Below are 16,328 nucleotides of genomic sequence, written 5' to 3'. Positions count from 1 at the left end.
TTGTCCTCACTGTGTAAGAGTTCAGTGCCCTTGTCTGAACTGAACTGTTGTTTGCCTGCAAATGGTTCTTTTCTGGAGCCATCTGGAATTTCCTGTGGAAAGGTAGGCCAATATTTATGTAAGACAACAAGAAGCACAAAACTCATGGTGCCTGTTTGACAGTTTGTGTTCCTAGAACTGCTCTCTCTCAGAACTATGTCATTGCCCTGGACAGGGACTTACATATTTTATTTGACACCACAGGGAAAAGACTCATAAGTTCTTGACAAGCCCACACTGTGCACATAATGCTCTGGTAGATCTTGCATGTTTAAGAAATTACATTTAATAATCCAAATACCCAGGCTCTACTCAGTCATACAGTTACATCAGTACTTGTTTTGTATCAACTGTCTTTGAACATTTGTCACTTTTAAAAGATCACAAAGTAGTCATATATCTTCTCTGTCTTCAGGTCAAAACTCTAATTTTGGTAGTAAAATTCTGAAAAAAATCCGTGCTCATGTTATTTATAAAAGTGTCTTCTTTAGAAAAGTACTTTTTTCTGAGGTTGCTCTCTGTGTGGTGCAGTCTTCATCATTTTTGGGGAGATGTTTTGATTGACTTACAGCTTTCCAGTTATTTTCTAGTAAGTGTCAACAAAGTTTTGGCCCCATTTGCTCTCTCTCTTGGTTATTATGTGCCCTTGAATGTATTCAAAAGCACCCGAGCAGGTACTGCTACTTCTGATTTCAGGAGGGAATAGTATTGACAGCATTACTTCTCTTTTCCCAATAATATCCATTTTTCCTTTGGCAGACCTCAGGGCTTTAGAAAGCATGGAGGAGAAAGCTGCATTTCTTATGTGTTAACACTAGCAATATGTTGGAAGACTCTGCTTTTGTCTCAATTAAGTTTAGAGCTAGTAGTGAATAAATTTGACTTGCATCATGTTTTAATTAGGTTTACTTTTATAAAAATACCAATACTCTTAGTTAAATTTTGAGCGTATTGAAGTCACTGTCTGTTTTTAATTTCATTGGAACCACATTTTCATGCTTTGACAAATGAATGCAACCTTTAAATCTCTGTACTGAAATCTCTGAAGCTGTGGACAGTTTATTTAACATGGACATGATATTTAAGCTGCTGTAGAGGCGTAGAAGGAAGGAAAAAGCTGTGTGGCAGATACCTGGATTCTAGTATATATGTTAGTTTTAGTAGCTTTTATTGGAATGAATAATTTGGTCTGTATATCCTTGGATAAAATTAATGTCTGTGATCTGGTCATTAGTGTAAGGCAAATGTTTACATACCAGAATTAGGGTTTTTGTTTCGACATCCCATTGTTAAACTCAACTGAATGTTGAAGATAAATGACCCATTCTGTAGTATGATGAACTACAATGGACAGAGAATGACAGCAATTTCGTTGTTTACAGATCCCTATCTTAGAGCAGTTGATGCAACTGATAAGATAGTGGTTCAGGGAAGTTGAAAAATGCCCTGTAAATGTTTTGAACTGTTTGTTCTACAGCGTGGGGCTCCTCTTGACACTGCACACATCCTAAGGATACCATTAAATAGAACATACTTCAGTTTGACAACATAAGCAGACCTAAATTTTTGGATGGTCAGTGTGTACTGACAGTCGTAGGAATCTGTGGCAATATGGTTTTTAAAGGTGATTGTACACCTGGCACATGTATCCTGTAATTTTTCCCTTGGTTCTTCCCATTTCTTCTTTTCCACATCCAAAGAAATAAATGAAGATAACAATGGGGCCTAGGGTAGCAGTAGTGAAAAGGAGGGTGACTTTGGCCCAAAACCAAACTGAAGCAGAGCTTTTCTATATAAACAGAAATTGAAGTAGCATTCTGAATGGCCAAAGCTGGAAGATAGAGGAGTCCCTCTCCTTTCAGAGTAGTGAGGGTAAAAAACCCCACACTGCTGTGAAACCCACTGATTGTCTGGGCATTGTTCTGTGCTGCAGTGTCAGTAGAAGGTGCTCAGCAAATCATTTCAAGTCTTATTTCTGCACTCACAAGGAAATAATCTAGATTGAAGCAGATGGTAGGATGCACTCATGAGTATTTATGCCATTTCATATAGACTTTTCCTAAAAGTCCCAGCTAAAACAAAGAGGAGGAAGACGAGAAGGGAGAAGAAAGATTTCTAAAAGAACTAATGAAAGTAGGTCTGAGAGAATTTCTGAGATAGAACATGCTCCCTCTTCCAATATACTTTTCACTCATTCATACTTTTACCCCTTGGTTTCTTCTTTCAGTATGCCAGAAATTCCTGCAGGCTCATCCTGAGGAGCAGAAGCGACTGTGGGAAGTGGAAGCACCAGGAGATTGGAGCCAGCGACTGAATATCTGGTTAAAAATTCAGATGGAGTCATCCCCTTCAGGAAGTGAGTTAAAACAAGCAGTGTGAACTTGTCTGTGTTATAGTTCTATAAAGATAAGAAATGTAACCAAGGGTTAGGTAGTGATCATGGAGAGGTGATGTCTCTGTTGTTTGCACATGGAGGCACTACTGAGTGTGCAGGCCAGTTTCCTCATCTTTTCACAGTAAACAGGACAATTCTTAGAAATTATGAGGTAATGAAATGGAACCGCAGAGCATCTGAGAGATCCTGAACAAAGCACAGCCTTGGCATAAAAAGGCTGGAACTCCTGTTGCAGTGTGCTTAGAGCAGGGTAGAAGTTAGCCCAAAAAACCCCTGTTGCACAACACATTGTCTGGGTTATAGACAGGGGTTTGTTTCTCTGAAATTGTTATAAAGAAAAAATTTGTATGGCCAGTGGGCAGTGTGTTTAATTACCTTCAGTTGCTGCCAATACCATTCTTGGATGGAAACACAAAGGTTTTCATTATGGGTTTTGGAAGATTCCAAGTACTCTCCTACAGGGTAAATCCTTTTTGCTTGGGAGCATTTTCTGCCTGCTTCACAAAAGATAGCAACAGAATGGGGAAACCTTTTCATGGTTCATATGGGAATCTTGATGTAATCTGTTCAGGTGGCTGGAGGACCCAGGCAGGCCCCTCTGCTGCATGCCCACAAGCTGTGATAAGCACTGGGTTCCAAAAAAAGGGCACACATTGTCTCTTTCTGGAAGTGCAGCAAATTTCTCCCATGCCTTCCCACATCCATCCTGCTCTGTTTTGGCTCGGGAACCTTCTGTTGAGACACCACGTTTCATCTTGTCTGCAGCACCCACAGGAGAGTTCAGTCAGACTTTAGCCCTAGGCTGGGTTCCTCTGAAGCCATTATATCTGTGTTCCTTGTGCTTTAAACCAGCTAAACCTTTAATCTTGCTAAGTGAAGTTTATTAATGGCAACTGAACACAACTACGATCAGATCAAAACTCAGCAGATCCTGGGGGAGAAGATGCTTTCTTTTTTCTTTCTTCTTTTTGCCATCTTCTAGAAAAACAAATAGATGAATGACCCAAAGAATGGGGAAATATCATTCCACCAGAATTGCTGTCAGTAAAAAATACACATGAGGCTGGGGAACTGCAGCTTTCCACTACCTTAAGAGGGACAGTAAGAAAGGTGGGGATAAAGATTTTAGCTGGACCTGTTGCAACAAGACATGGGATAATGATTTTAAACTAGAAGAGGATAGATTTAGGGTAGAAATAAGGAAATAAATTTTTGCTATGAGAGTGTTGAGGCCCTGGTACAAGGTGCCCAGAGAAGCTGTGACAGCCCCATCACTGGAAGTGTCCAAGGTCAGGTTGGATGGGGCTTGGAGCAACGTGGTCTTGTAGAAGATGTCCCTGCTTGTTGCTGGATTGGATTAGATGACCTTTAAAAGTCTCTTCCAATCCAAACTATTCTATGATGCTATGATTCTATCTTTAGGGATGTCTCTTGGGAATAAGGTCTTCATTCCTACTTTCTCTGTTATGCAGAAAGCAAAACACAATGTAATTCAATATTGTCAGCTCCAATCAGGATCTATGGCAACAACTGTGAAAAGAGACAAGTCTTATTCTGCTCTGATTTCTTAGATTCCTGTTGACATTTGCAATGCTGTGCAATGCTGTGTTTTGGAACAAAATTACTGAGAAGAGAAATTGAATATTTTGCTCATATTATGGATTTTTTTTCCCCACACCAGTACTCAGGATTGAATACCATTTATGTTCTTGTAGGAATTCTGCAGTCATGCATATTCCAAAACAGGTTTCTGTAATCTTGAGGTCAGAATATTCAATTTTGCAAGGTGGTGTGGCTGCATCTAGTGGCAGTTCATATAAACTGCAGCCCTCTGTTGAGTCTGATACTTCAATTTGGATGTGCACAGATACATAGGCATGTACATACACACACACACACACATTCCTGTCTGCATATATATCTATACAAATCAAGCTTTTTAGCGTGTTGTCACACACAGCTGCAGTCATTCATTCTGAATTAATTCTTATTGTTTGAAAAATGTAGGAGATTTAGTTTCATCAAATAGTCTCAGCAACAGGAACATAATGACATTTCTCTTCTGGGGCTGATTGGAGGAACAGAAATCATTTCACATGGTTTGGTCATGGTTGCTAAATCTACCAGGCAGTGAACAGAGCTGTTTGGAAGTAGTTTAGTAATATGCATAAAGCATGTAAATGTGGAGCTAATGCAGAACCAAGCAGGCTGAGAAGAATTAAAATAAATTTCAAGTGATTGCATATAATTCTTTATCAGAATTGGTCAGAGTACCCGTATTTTCTGGAGAAAGGGATATGGGTTTTCTAGGTGTAGGAGGAGAACAGATTATCTATTTAGCAGCACTTTCTAGATCCACAGACAGTTTGTTTCTAGTATAGTTGTTCACCTTAGGTTTTTGTGGTAGTGTCATGGGGCCATCTGATTTGGTTAATTAACAAAAACAAGGCAAGAGGGATTGTTGGTGAGAGGTGGCTTTTCCTGGTGGTTTTTTAAATGGAAATAGCTGTGCAAATATGATAATATTTTTCCTTTTTAATCTCTTTCTGTGGCAAAATATTCTCCCAACTTCTCCAGAAGCTGAAGTGGGCTCTTGTATGGAGAAGATTCCAACTACTAAACCCAGACAATTAGACCAGATGAATAAGGTACAGTAACTAATATGCCATCTTGTGACCTTGTTTTCCCTTGGTGCCTTTCTCCCTTTCTAAACAGTAATGTACCTGTGACAGTAAAATGAAACAAAGGAAAACACCTTACAATCAACAACAGCAATAATGTAAAATCATCACTGACTCTTCTGTCTTATCTATGGAAGATAAAACAGCAGAGATTGTAACAAGCAATACAATCTTTCACAAAATCAAGGATGAACACACTGTATCTTCTTTATTCACAAACAGGTGTTTGTCATTGTTTCATCACAGCTCCAACACACATTGGAGTTGTTTTATCTCTTAAAAGAAAACAACTATATATCTTACAACGTAGAAAAGTAGTATTTAACTGTCTTAGGTTGCACTGCAAGATGTAACCAGGTGTATTCTATCAACATCTGTTAAAACCAGGTGGGGCAGTTTTTCTTTATCTCTTCCATGACCCATCCTCCCTCCAGGAGATATCTTCTGTTAATGGCCCATTTAGCCTCCCCGCATGACTGATAAGATTACAGCATCCCATTGGGAGATGCTCTGCCCAGGGGGAGGAGCCAAGCATTCCCACCTGGATATAATCTGAGCCCTGGAGTACCACAGGCAGCCTTTTTCCACTGGATTCCCAGAGGAAGACTGGACACTTCTACGCCACCACTGGATCTTCAGAGGGAAACTCCACCCTTCTACAGGATCAGTGCTACCACAGAACCACACCTGTCACTCCTGGAGAGCTGCAACCACCATTTATTTGGACTGCTGCCAGCACCCTGACCCACAGGGTGTCAGGTTGTATTCTGCCTTTGTCTGCTTGAGCAGTAATATTTTTTTTTGTGAGCAAATTATTTCCAAACTTTAAAGAACTGCTGCAGTTAAGGTTATAGGATCTAGTTAAGAACTTAAAATTAATTGCTGCAAATAATCTTGGGAGAAGAGGAGAGCTATGGGCCAGGGCAGCAAGATGGCCTCTATGGAGCCTGGGAAGCAGCACATCCCCAAAGTGGCAAAGGTGAAAAACAAGGCACCTGCTGAAGTTCAGATCACAGCAGAGCAGCTTCTGAGAGAGGCAAAGGAGAGGGAACTTGAGCTTCTCCCACCACCTCCGCAGCAGATGATCACAGATGTTGAAGAGCTAAATGATTATAAACTCTGGAAGAGGAAGGCTTTTGAAGATAACATAAGAAAGAACAGGACTGTTATCAGTAACTGGATAAAGTATGCACAATGGGAGGAAAGCCTGAAGGAAATCCAGAGAGCCCGTTCCATTTACGAGCATGCCCTGGATGTGGACTACAGGAGTGTCACCCTCTGGCTGAAATATGCTGAGATGGAGATGAAGAACCGCCAGGTCAACCATGCCAGGAACATCTGGGACCGGGCCATCACCACCCTGCCCAGAGTGGACCAGTTTTGGTGCAAGTACACGTACATGGAGGAGATGCTGGGGAACATTGCTGGGTCACGCCAGGTGTTTGAACGGTGGATGGAGTGGCAGTCAGAGGAGCAAGCCTGGCATTCCTACATCAACTTTGAGCTCAGATACAAAGAGGTGGACAGAGCACGAAGCATTTATGAGAGATTTGTCCTTGTTCACCCCAGTGTGAAGAACTGGATCAAGTATGCCCGCTTTGAGGAGAAGCACAGCTACTTAGCCCATGCCAGGAAAGTGTATGAGAGGGCGGTGGAGTTCTTTGGGGAGGAGCACATGGATGAGCATTTGTATGTGGCATTTGCCAGGTTTGAGGAGAACCAGAAAGAATTTGGAAGAGTGAGGGTTATCTACAAGTATGCCTTGGATAGAATTCCAAAGCAGGATGCCCAGGATCTCCTCAAGAATTACACCATCTTTGAGAAGAAATTTGGAGACAGGAGGGGAATTGAGGATGTCATTGTCAGCAAGAGGAGATTCCAGTATGAGGAGGAGGTGAAGGCAAACCCCCACAACTACGACGCGTGGTTCGACTACCTGTGGCTGGTGGAGAGCGACATGGACGCCGAGACCGTGCGGGAGGTGTACGAGAGAGCCATTGCCAACGTGCCCCCCATCCAGGAGAAACGCCACTGGAAGAGGTACATCTACCTCTGGATAAACTATGCGCTCTATGAGGAGCTGGAGGCAAAGGATGCAGAGAGAACCAGACAGGTGTACCAGGCATGCCTTCAGCTCCTGCCCCACGAGAAGTTTACACTTGCCAAGATGTGGCTGCTGTATGCACAGTTTGAAATTCGCCAGAAAAACCTCCTGCTTGCCAGAAGGGCTTTGGGGACATCCATAGGTAAATGTCCAAAAAACAAACTGTTTAAAGGTTACATTGAGCTGGAGTTACAGCTGCGTGAATTTGACCGTTGCCGAAAGTTGTATGAAAAATTCCTGGCGTTTGCACCAGAAAACTGCACGTCCTGGATTAAGTTTGCTGAGCTAGAAACCATCCTTGGGGACACTGACCGTGCCCGGGCCATCTACGAGCTGGCTATTGGCCAACCCCGGCTGGACATGCCGGAGGTGCTTTGGAAATCCTACATTGACTTTGAGATGGAGCAAGAGGAGTATGAGAGGACCAGGAGGCTTTACCGGCGGCTGCTGCAGCGCACACAGCAGAGCAAGGTGTGGATCAGCCTGGCCCAGTTTGAGCTGTTGGTGGGGCAGGAGGAGCGGCTGCAGCGCTGCCGGCGCATCTATGAGGAGGCCAACGAGGCCACGCGCAGCTGCAAGGACAAGGAGGAGAGGGTCGTGCTGCTCGAGTCCTGGAGGAGCTTTGAGGAGGAGCATGGCACCCCTGCCACTAAGGACAGGATAGACAAACTGATGCCTGAGAGAATAAAGAAGAGGAGAAAGCTGCAGGCTGAAGATGGGTCTGATGCTGGATGGGAGGAGCACTATGATTATATTTTCCCAGATGACGCTTCCAGTCAGCCCAGCCTCAAACTCCTGGCTATGGCAAAGCTCTGGAAGAAGCAGCAGCTGGAGAGCGAAGTGGCAACCATGGATCCTGACAAGGACGTTGATGAAACCCAGACTTAGTACCTTGCCTTTTCCCACCCCTTTCCTGGGCCATTGTATAGTATTTTCATTGGTTATAAATAAATGTATTTGGAGAGGTTTTTTTGTTTGGTTGGTTGCTTTTTTGTTTGTTTGTTGCTTTTTTCGTTTACTTTTTTTTGTTTGTTTTGTTTTACTAAAAACCAAACCCCCCCAAAAAAATAAATCAGAACGACAGTGGCCAAGCTGTGCCAGGGCTTGAGTCCTGCATTTTGGCCCCAATAACCCTGCAGTGCTATAGGCTGGGGATGGTGTGGATGGGCAGTGCCCAGGCAGAAAGGGACCTGGGGGTACTGGTCAACAGCTGACTGAATACGAGCCAGCAGAGTGCCCTGGTGGCCAAGAAGGCCAATGGCTCCTGGCCTGTACCAGGAATGGTGTGGCCAGCAGGAGCAGGGAGGTCATTCTGCCCCTGTGCTTGGCACTGGTGAGGGCACACCTTGAGTGCTGTGTCCAGTTCTGGGCCCCTCAGTTTGGGAAGGACGTTGAGGCACTCAACCACGTCCAGAGGGGGCAACAAGGCTGGAGAGAGGCTGGGAACACAAACCCTGTGAGGAACCCCTGAGGGAGCTGGGGGTGTTCAGCCTGGAGAAAAGGAGACTCAGGGGTGACCTTATCACTCTCTACAACTTCCTGAAAGGTGGTTGTAGTCAGGTGGGGTTGGTCTCTTGATCTAAGCATCAACTGAAAGAACCAGAGGACACAGGCTTGAGCTGCATCAAGGGAAATACAGGTTGGATATTAGGAAAAAGTTTTTCACAGAAAGAGTGATAAAGTTCTGGAATGGCCTGCCTGGGGAGGTGGTGGAGTCACCATCCCTGGATTGTGTTATAAAAAGACTGGATGTGGCACTCAGTGCCATGGTTTAGTTGAGGTGTTGGGGCTGGGTTGGACTTGATGATCTTGAAGGTCTCTTCCAACCTAGTGAGTCTGTGAATTCTATGTTTGCACATGGAATAACTTTCTGAACTCCACTTGTGATCTTTTCTGTGCAGGAGCTTGAGTGTGGCTTCAGAATGAATAGGCCTAACTCTTTATTGTCCTAATTATTTTATCTCACTGCTGAGCTGCAGATCTGGCCATGTTTAGGTACTTTTAGCACCTAGGCCTAAAACAGGCAGTGAGGTTTAGATGAAGCCTAAGCCATGTATCTGAGAAAACAAATCACAGGAATGAAGCTTTTTGAAGTAATAAAGAAAACGGCGAGATGAGTGGAAGCAAAGCAGAGAGCTGCAGGGCTTGTTTCCCCAGCACATTTTGGTTGCCACGCAATTAAATCACTTTGTTTCCCTCAGCCCTGGGTGTCCCAGGGGAGCTGTGATGGCTCCAGCCCCTGTGGTGCACGCTCTTGTTGTGTGCTGTGGCCATGGCTCCAGAGCCCACCCAGCCAGATCAAGGCTCCCTGTGCTCCCAGTTTTCCTTATGCTGACACTTTGGGAAGGCAGGCAGAGCAGCAGGAATAAAGCTGATCTACACAAAAAATGCAGCTGAGTTTCGTGCCTTGCACATTTATGGCAGCCATGGCCAACAGAAAATGTTTGATGTCAGGATCAAGTCACTGTTTATTTTGTTTGTGTATAATTTGCTGATCATTCTGTCTTGGCTCTCATTTCAGGGTGTTGACTGCTTTCCTGGAGTTGGGCAAGTGGCAGGAGATGCCATGGAGAAAGAAGATGACAAAACAGCAGCAGGGACTCTCAACTCACAAGGCCCTGAAGAGGAGAACTTGGAACAAAGTGCAGGTGATGCTCAGCAACGTAAAGGACTCAGGAAAAGAGAAGGTCCTGGTGACTTAGATGGAGAAAAGGCCACCAAACAATTTAAAATGACACCATAATTGCAAATTCAGAAACCAGCAAAATTCAGTATGATCTTAAAAGTTGTAATTGACTGTTCTTAATTTGTAACAATGGAGAAATTTCTCCAGGTATGATGATATTTTTTTGCAGTATGTGTTCTTAATTTTATGTTTTGTTTTAAATAAAGCTTTTGTTTACTAAGTGTGCTTTTCTTTTTCTTCTCACCAAGTAATTAAGTAGTAGCTGAGCCTAGTTATTTCCCTGCTCTGAAAAGATTTTATTGGATTGCATGAGGTGTCCAAAGGGGAATAATTGGAGGGCTTGTAGGTACTGATGGAAGAAGATATTTCTATGGAAACCACATCCTGCATTATGGAAGGGAGGTACCACAACACACGTTGGTATCAGAATGACAGTTGTAACCTTCCTTTCAGAGTGAACAATTGATCTTGAATTGCTTTCATTTGAGCTTTTCTAGCAGAAAAATCTGCCTTAAACCCTGTGGTGGACAGGATGGCACACAAAGGCCATTCATGCAGAAAAAGTTTGGTGCAGAGAAGAAGAGTGAACAAGCTACAGGCATTAAACTGCCTTTCAGTTCAGGCACTGTGGTAATTCTGTGTGCAAGCTCAGGATGTAGAACTGCATGTAGAGTCTATATTGCATGTTTCATTTCCTGTAGGCTCTTTCCTTATGTTTTGCAATCAATTAACTTGGAAATATACTTCACTAGATTACCATGTTGTGGCTTGGTAAAGAAATTTTGCTCTTTTACCACAGGCTGGTTCTGTGTTAGAATTTTTTTTTTCTAGTGGGGTATTTCAGAAGCCTGAGTGTTGTGTTAATGAATTTCAGGTGAAACTCGTAAGGATCAGATCTTTATTCCAGTGGCAGAGAAGGCTTTGCAAAGAGATTAACAGCAGGAGGGTCCTGATAATCCTGAACAGATCCAGAAACCTGTAATTCTTAAGTGGCTGCCTTGGAACAAGGAGAGGTAGTTGTTTCTTTCCAGAAACTAATCCAGCATTTCCAGGGAGACAGATCTGTGGGCAGGCATTGTAGGTACACTGCAGAGATGTATATTTTTTCCCTGTACAGCATAATTGCTTACACATAGCCCCATCACCCTGTTTTTGTTTAAGGTTGTGATTTAATGTAGCATTTATTCATGTATCCAAGTAACTCCTTCCCTGTTGAGCTGCTCTGTAAACCATATGCCTGAGACACAGTGAAATCAGACCTTCCTAAGCATCTCTTGAAAAAAAAAAAAAAAGAAAAAGAAATGCTATAATTGGAACTTACAAGTTTTTGCCAAGAGAATTAAAACACTGGATCGTGTGCCAGCCTTAATCATGTTGCTATGGTTCTCTTGTTGCAGAGAAAGTGCATTTAGGACTAACTTTAAAGTCAGTTGATCTTAAGGTTGTTAAAAAGTCACCACGACTGTGCTGTGAAGACTTCCAGAAACTCCATGTCCTCCTGTGGAACACCCTATATTCTTGTTAAAGGTATGGTCAAATACATGCTTAAAAAAAATTGTGAAGAGTTGCAATACCAGTTGCTTTGAAATATGATAAAAAATTATTATATCTCTGCTCATGAAAGCTGATCTGGGCTTGCAGTGCCCTGGCAAACTGAACTCATGTCCAGTTTGCTCATTATATTATGATGGCAGAGTGAGGAAAACTGGGGTTGTTCCAGCAAGTGAGGAACATTAGGAATTTTAATCTGAATTAAGTCTTTCAATAAAATTTTATTTAAGAAGGCCCCAGAAACTAAATGAATTTGTATGAGGATAAAGGAGAAATATAAGGTACTGTTTGGAATGGGCAGATGACTAATTAGATTAAATCCATTCTATATCTGGAGACACTTTTATTTAGAGGGTAAAACCATCAATTTTTCAAAATTCCCCATGTGAATTTCTGTTTCACCTATTGGCCAGTGATCCACAGCTACATTAGCAACCACTTCTGGCTGTTCTCACAGAAAAGTTGCTTCTTTCCTCTGTGTATGAACCTCCTTCCTTGATTTTATTAGGTTTTTGTTTTCTAAGTATCTCTTTGTGTTCCAAGTATGAAGAATTCTCAAGCTGACAGCTGAGGTAAGTGAAGGTGCATTTGCTGAGGTTGTAGTGGCAGGTGCTTGGTTCTCTCTAATCACATAGAGATCATCCTTCTCATCAAAACTTGTGACAATTAGAGCCAGGAATTCTGAGCTCCTACTTAACTGTACTAAATTCCATGGCTACAGGTTCCAGGAGGGCAGAGGCTTGTTCCATGTTGTTTCTGAAATGCTGATTTACAGAACAATTAGTCTGAATATTGATTTTTTTTTTTTGTTATATTAGTGCCTTAAGGTATCTGATAAATGCAGAAGCTTGGACCTTCAACTCATTCTTAGCAGTCTGAAGCACTGCTTGATGAGATCAGAGGAATCCTAAAAGGGTCAGAATCAGAAAGAAATCCAGTATTTTCACTGTCTCAATAGAACAGAGTAGAAAACCCACACCTAATAGCACATTTTTTTCTTTCAGTGGAAGATTTTTATTTAAAACAAATCTGCATTTACACAGGGATAGGATTGTTTCAGTGTGCTGAAAAAGTTGGCAAGGGCTTGAAGGAGCATTCCAGCTTTTGGAGGAAAGTTTTCAAAAGCTCAGATTTATTGTCTTTCTGAATCTACACTTTGGTCATGATGAGACATGGTGCTGATTCTGCTCTGGAGACAAGGAGGTGAGTGAGAGAGGGGAGGCAGATCTGTAGGGAGGGAGTTTTGTGTCTGTGGTTCTTATAAGCAGAGACACTGAAGTCTGGCCTGCAAATAAGATGTTAAACATCAAAATTAATGTTAGCAGTCATCTGGTGGGTGTGTGCCAACTGAAAAAAGGATTTGATTTACTCTCAAGACAAGTAAACATATGGATTTTAAGGCTAGAAATTTCATTAGGTTAATCTGTCATGTTTCACATAATGTAAGCCAGACAATTTCGTGCATGGTTTCTCTGTCAAAAATCATTGGTTTTGGTTGAAACAATCCATTTTTTTGGAGGAATTGTTTTGATTTGGCAGTTTTGATTTTCAGATGTGGCAGATTTCCCACTGCCCAACGTTTGTTGGCAAGTTGTTCTAAAGTTTTGTCTTTACAAGTGCATCCAGTTTCTTTAGTCTGAATTAATTTTGTTTCAGCCTCCTGTGATAGATTTTGGGTTTCTGTTTAACTCTGAGCTGTGCCTCTGGTACTGTCAAGATGCTTTCAAGTGCAGGGATGGAGACCTTGTGGTCTGTCATGACATCAGTGAACAGCCCTGGATTTTGGATCTGCCTCTGTGAGGCAGCTTTTGCTGACCTTGCAGCATTCTTTTGTCCTTTCAGATAGATTTCCAATTTTTCAAATTCCTTTTAGAAGCAGAAACATCAGCAGAGCCCCTGTCCTGGTCCCGGTCACGCTGAGCAATGTGGGGCTGCCGTGACCTGTGGTTGTAAATCATCACTGAATTCTCCTTTGGATGGCCAAGCCCTTGGTAAGGTCATAACTGGTAAAACTTAACCAGTGTGTTTTGATGCCTGGTTTGTGATATCTGCACTGAAAATGCAGCCTTTCAGTGTCCCCTGTCTCAGTACCACGAGATGGCACCATTACACAGCGCAACTTTGGCGTCATCTCTCGGGGCTGGAGACCCTGCCCGGGGTTTAAATGCATCCCGGGCTGGCTTGGCTTCCTCGGAGAGGAGGATGGGGGTGTGGTAAAGCTTGTCTGGTGTTTGGCATTAGGCTCATTTGTCTTCAGTGGGCTCCAGGATGATTTTTTTCAAATATTTATGAAGTCAAGTTGAGGTCAGAGTAGCACAAAATGGAAATTGCACCCAGGTTTTGCCCCTTTATATGCTTATCTCATCAGGAACCCTGGTTGTGATTTTCTGTGTTGTATCTCATTGCTTCCCAGCAGAAGATTCTGGCTCATTTGTGCAAAATTTTTAGATGTTTGGGAATAGAAATGAGCACTCAGTAACTGCTTTGACTTGTGTGACTTGATTCTGAGAAGTGAGCCATCCAGAAGTCTGCCAAACAAGTGGGTGCCAAAGTAGAAAAGAATCAGGGATGTTCAGATTCACATTTTAGTGCCCTTTCCTATGGGTGAAGGGAGGGAACAATGTAAACTTCATCTACCTGGATACTTCTTAACATTTGCATATTAAGGATATTGCAGAAAAAAGGGAAAGTAACATGTCCAAATTAAATTTTTGCTTTGTCAACATTGTTGCTCAACTGCATAAACAAAGAATGCATCCCTCTGTAGTTCATTGTTTGTTACTGCCTATGTCCTTTATATATTTCTTGTTATAGATGAGCATGCAATAAAATTAAAGTACAGGGGAAACCAAATTAGGAGTTTGTAATTAGCCTGCTTTGCTATTTGTTTCCTCTTTCAGTCCAGCTTGATGGTAAAGTCACAGTTTAATTTCCTCTATTTGCATTAGGCTTTATTGACTTTATCTCTTTTGAAGGTTGTTGGTTTTTTTTTTTTTTTTTTTTTTTTTTTTTTTTTTTTTTTTTTGTGGTGTTTTTTTAAGAAGTCTTTTTGGTTTTAATTTAAACTGAAGGCTCCATTTTTGGAAGATCAATAAACTCCATCTGGAAGAATTCTTTTCTCCCAGCCACCTGACACTTAGATGAAGTTGAACTTTTTCTTTTTTGTTTTTTTGCATTCTCAGGGAGGAGATCAGAGGTTGCATTCACCATGATGAGAGCATTTGGGGATGTCGGCATTCATTCACCAACACTGGATTTGTAAATTAATAGCTCAGCCTCTCTGGGCTGTGGTATGTTAAAGGTCAGTGACCATGAGAGGAGAAACACTTCAGAGCTGTGTGTGCCCTCTGGTCAGCACAGTGCCCTTGGCTTAATGGCTTTAATTTCATGCTGCTTTTAAAAGATACAGATGTGCAGCATACCTTCAATCCTCCTACCTGGAACCAGTAATCCTGTCCCAGCTTTCTGCAAGGAGTGGGGAGGAAGAACACAGAAACCCTTCCTAAAAGGATTAGTTGAACTGACTAATTTTCTGAGTTTCTCCTTGCTTGGCATGTCCCTTCTCATCCAAGGATTTGATGAGTATCTTAACCAAGATGCCTTTTGGTAAATGCTGTCTTCAAGCCTCGTGATATAAAAGAGCCTTCTGATTCCCCCGCCCTCTCCAGATCTTGGGGCTGGTTCAATCTTTTTTAAAGCTATTTCTCTTGTGCTGCATGCAGAGCCCATCTGCTGTAATACAGACTGAAATGCTGCTTTTATCCTTGTTTGCGTAGAAGGTTGATGGGTAAATCAATTGGAGTGAAAGACGCATTGTCCCTCTTTGCTCTATGTCACAAGCACAAATATCTTCCTTTTAAAGTGTCTCTTGGCAGAAGCCAAAGCCTTTGGCACAAGCCACCTCTGCTAGCTTGACCCCTTTTGTGCATCTGGGATGGAGGAGCAGCTCTGAGAAGCACAGAACAAAACCAGCAAAATAGCAAGAGAAAAGGTCAAGAAGGGGTCTTGCTCCCTGTAGACATCAGAAGTTTCTGCAAGATGATATTTAGCATGTCCTGCCTGAACAGTTAAGGCATCAAAGACACGAGCACTTGGATAGGTAATATCCTCATGAGTTGTCAAATAGATTGCAAAGCACGTTGCTCTGCCATGCTGGGCATGGGAGGGAGGGACCTTATGTCTTTCTAGTCATTGAGGTAACTGAGACTGAGAGCTTCAGAGAGCCTTTGCTGCCACAGATGGATATTCCATGCTGTGCTCTGTCCTTGCCTGGCTTTTGACTTACAGGCCTAAGCTCACGGAGTGGTGCTGTGGGCCTACAGAGGAAGGGGAAGGCAGGTTTCTACCAAAGTCAGAGCTGGCACCAGTTCCCAGCGATAGAAGTGCTTGATTTTTGCCTCTGTATTTTTGTCTGCTTGCAGCCTTGCAGTGACTTACTCTCAGACCAGTCAGTCTCTTTGATGCAGTGTAATTACAGTGGCAGAGATGATTCCAGCAATGGGATCTGAAGGGGAGGTAACACATATGTGGATAGTTCACCTCTCAACATAGCAGGGTCAGGACAACCAATATTGCCTGTCCTAGTCAAGGGAAAAGGTCATTGGTATTAGAAATCTAGGAGGCAGACAGAATCCTATTGCTCAGGACTGGAAATGCAGGGAAATACAAGCCTGGCAGCTTTGATACTGGATTATTTCCTGTATTTATGGCAGTGGATTGATGTAACTGATCAGAAAGAATCCTCTCTGCCAAATCCCAAGGTTGAACCCTTGCCCAGGACAAAGAGCTCATATGGTGGTGGCATGGGCTGAGCTGTGTTCTTCACTGTTGTTACAGATTTTTCACAGCCCCCTGGTTTTGTCTGCAGTTTTT

At 42.6% G+C, this 16,328-nt stretch overlaps 2 protein-coding genes across 2 annotated transcripts in view; both read left to right on the top strand.

Moving 5' to 3' along the window:
- Nucleotides 1-10,063, top strand: part of LOC131089006 (protein FAM169B-like) — a 39,516-nt gene extending 29,453 nt beyond the window's left edge. The window contains exons 7-9 of the mRNA XM_058033501.1: nucleotides 2,267-2,395; nucleotides 5,012-5,082; nucleotides 9,741-10,063. Coding sequence (XP_057889484.1) covers nucleotides 2,267-2,395; nucleotides 5,012-5,082; nucleotides 9,741-9,962 — 422 coding nt within the window. The 3' untranslated portion in view covers nucleotides 9,963-10,063. The remainder of the gene's footprint in view (nucleotides 1-2,266; nucleotides 2,396-5,011; nucleotides 5,083-9,740) is intronic.
- LOC131089005 (crooked neck-like protein 1) lies at nucleotides 6,047-8,116 on the top strand. Its single transcript, XM_058033500.1, has one exon. The coding sequence runs from the start codon at nucleotides 6,047-6,049 to the stop codon at nucleotides 8,105-8,107; it is 2,061 nt and encodes a 686-aa protein (XP_057889483.1). The 3' UTR covers nucleotides 8,108-8,116.
- Nucleotides 10,064-16,328: the final 6,265 nt, after the last annotated feature.

This window comes from Melospiza georgiana, chromosome 13 (assembly GCF_028018845.1).
Source record: "Melospiza georgiana isolate bMelGeo1 chromosome 13, bMelGeo1.pri, whole genome shotgun sequence".
NCBI lineage: Eukaryota > Metazoa > Chordata > Aves > Passeriformes > Passerellidae > Melospiza > Melospiza georgiana.
Note: the sequence above shows the minus strand (reverse complement) of the source record. Positions and strands in the feature narration are given on the sequence as shown.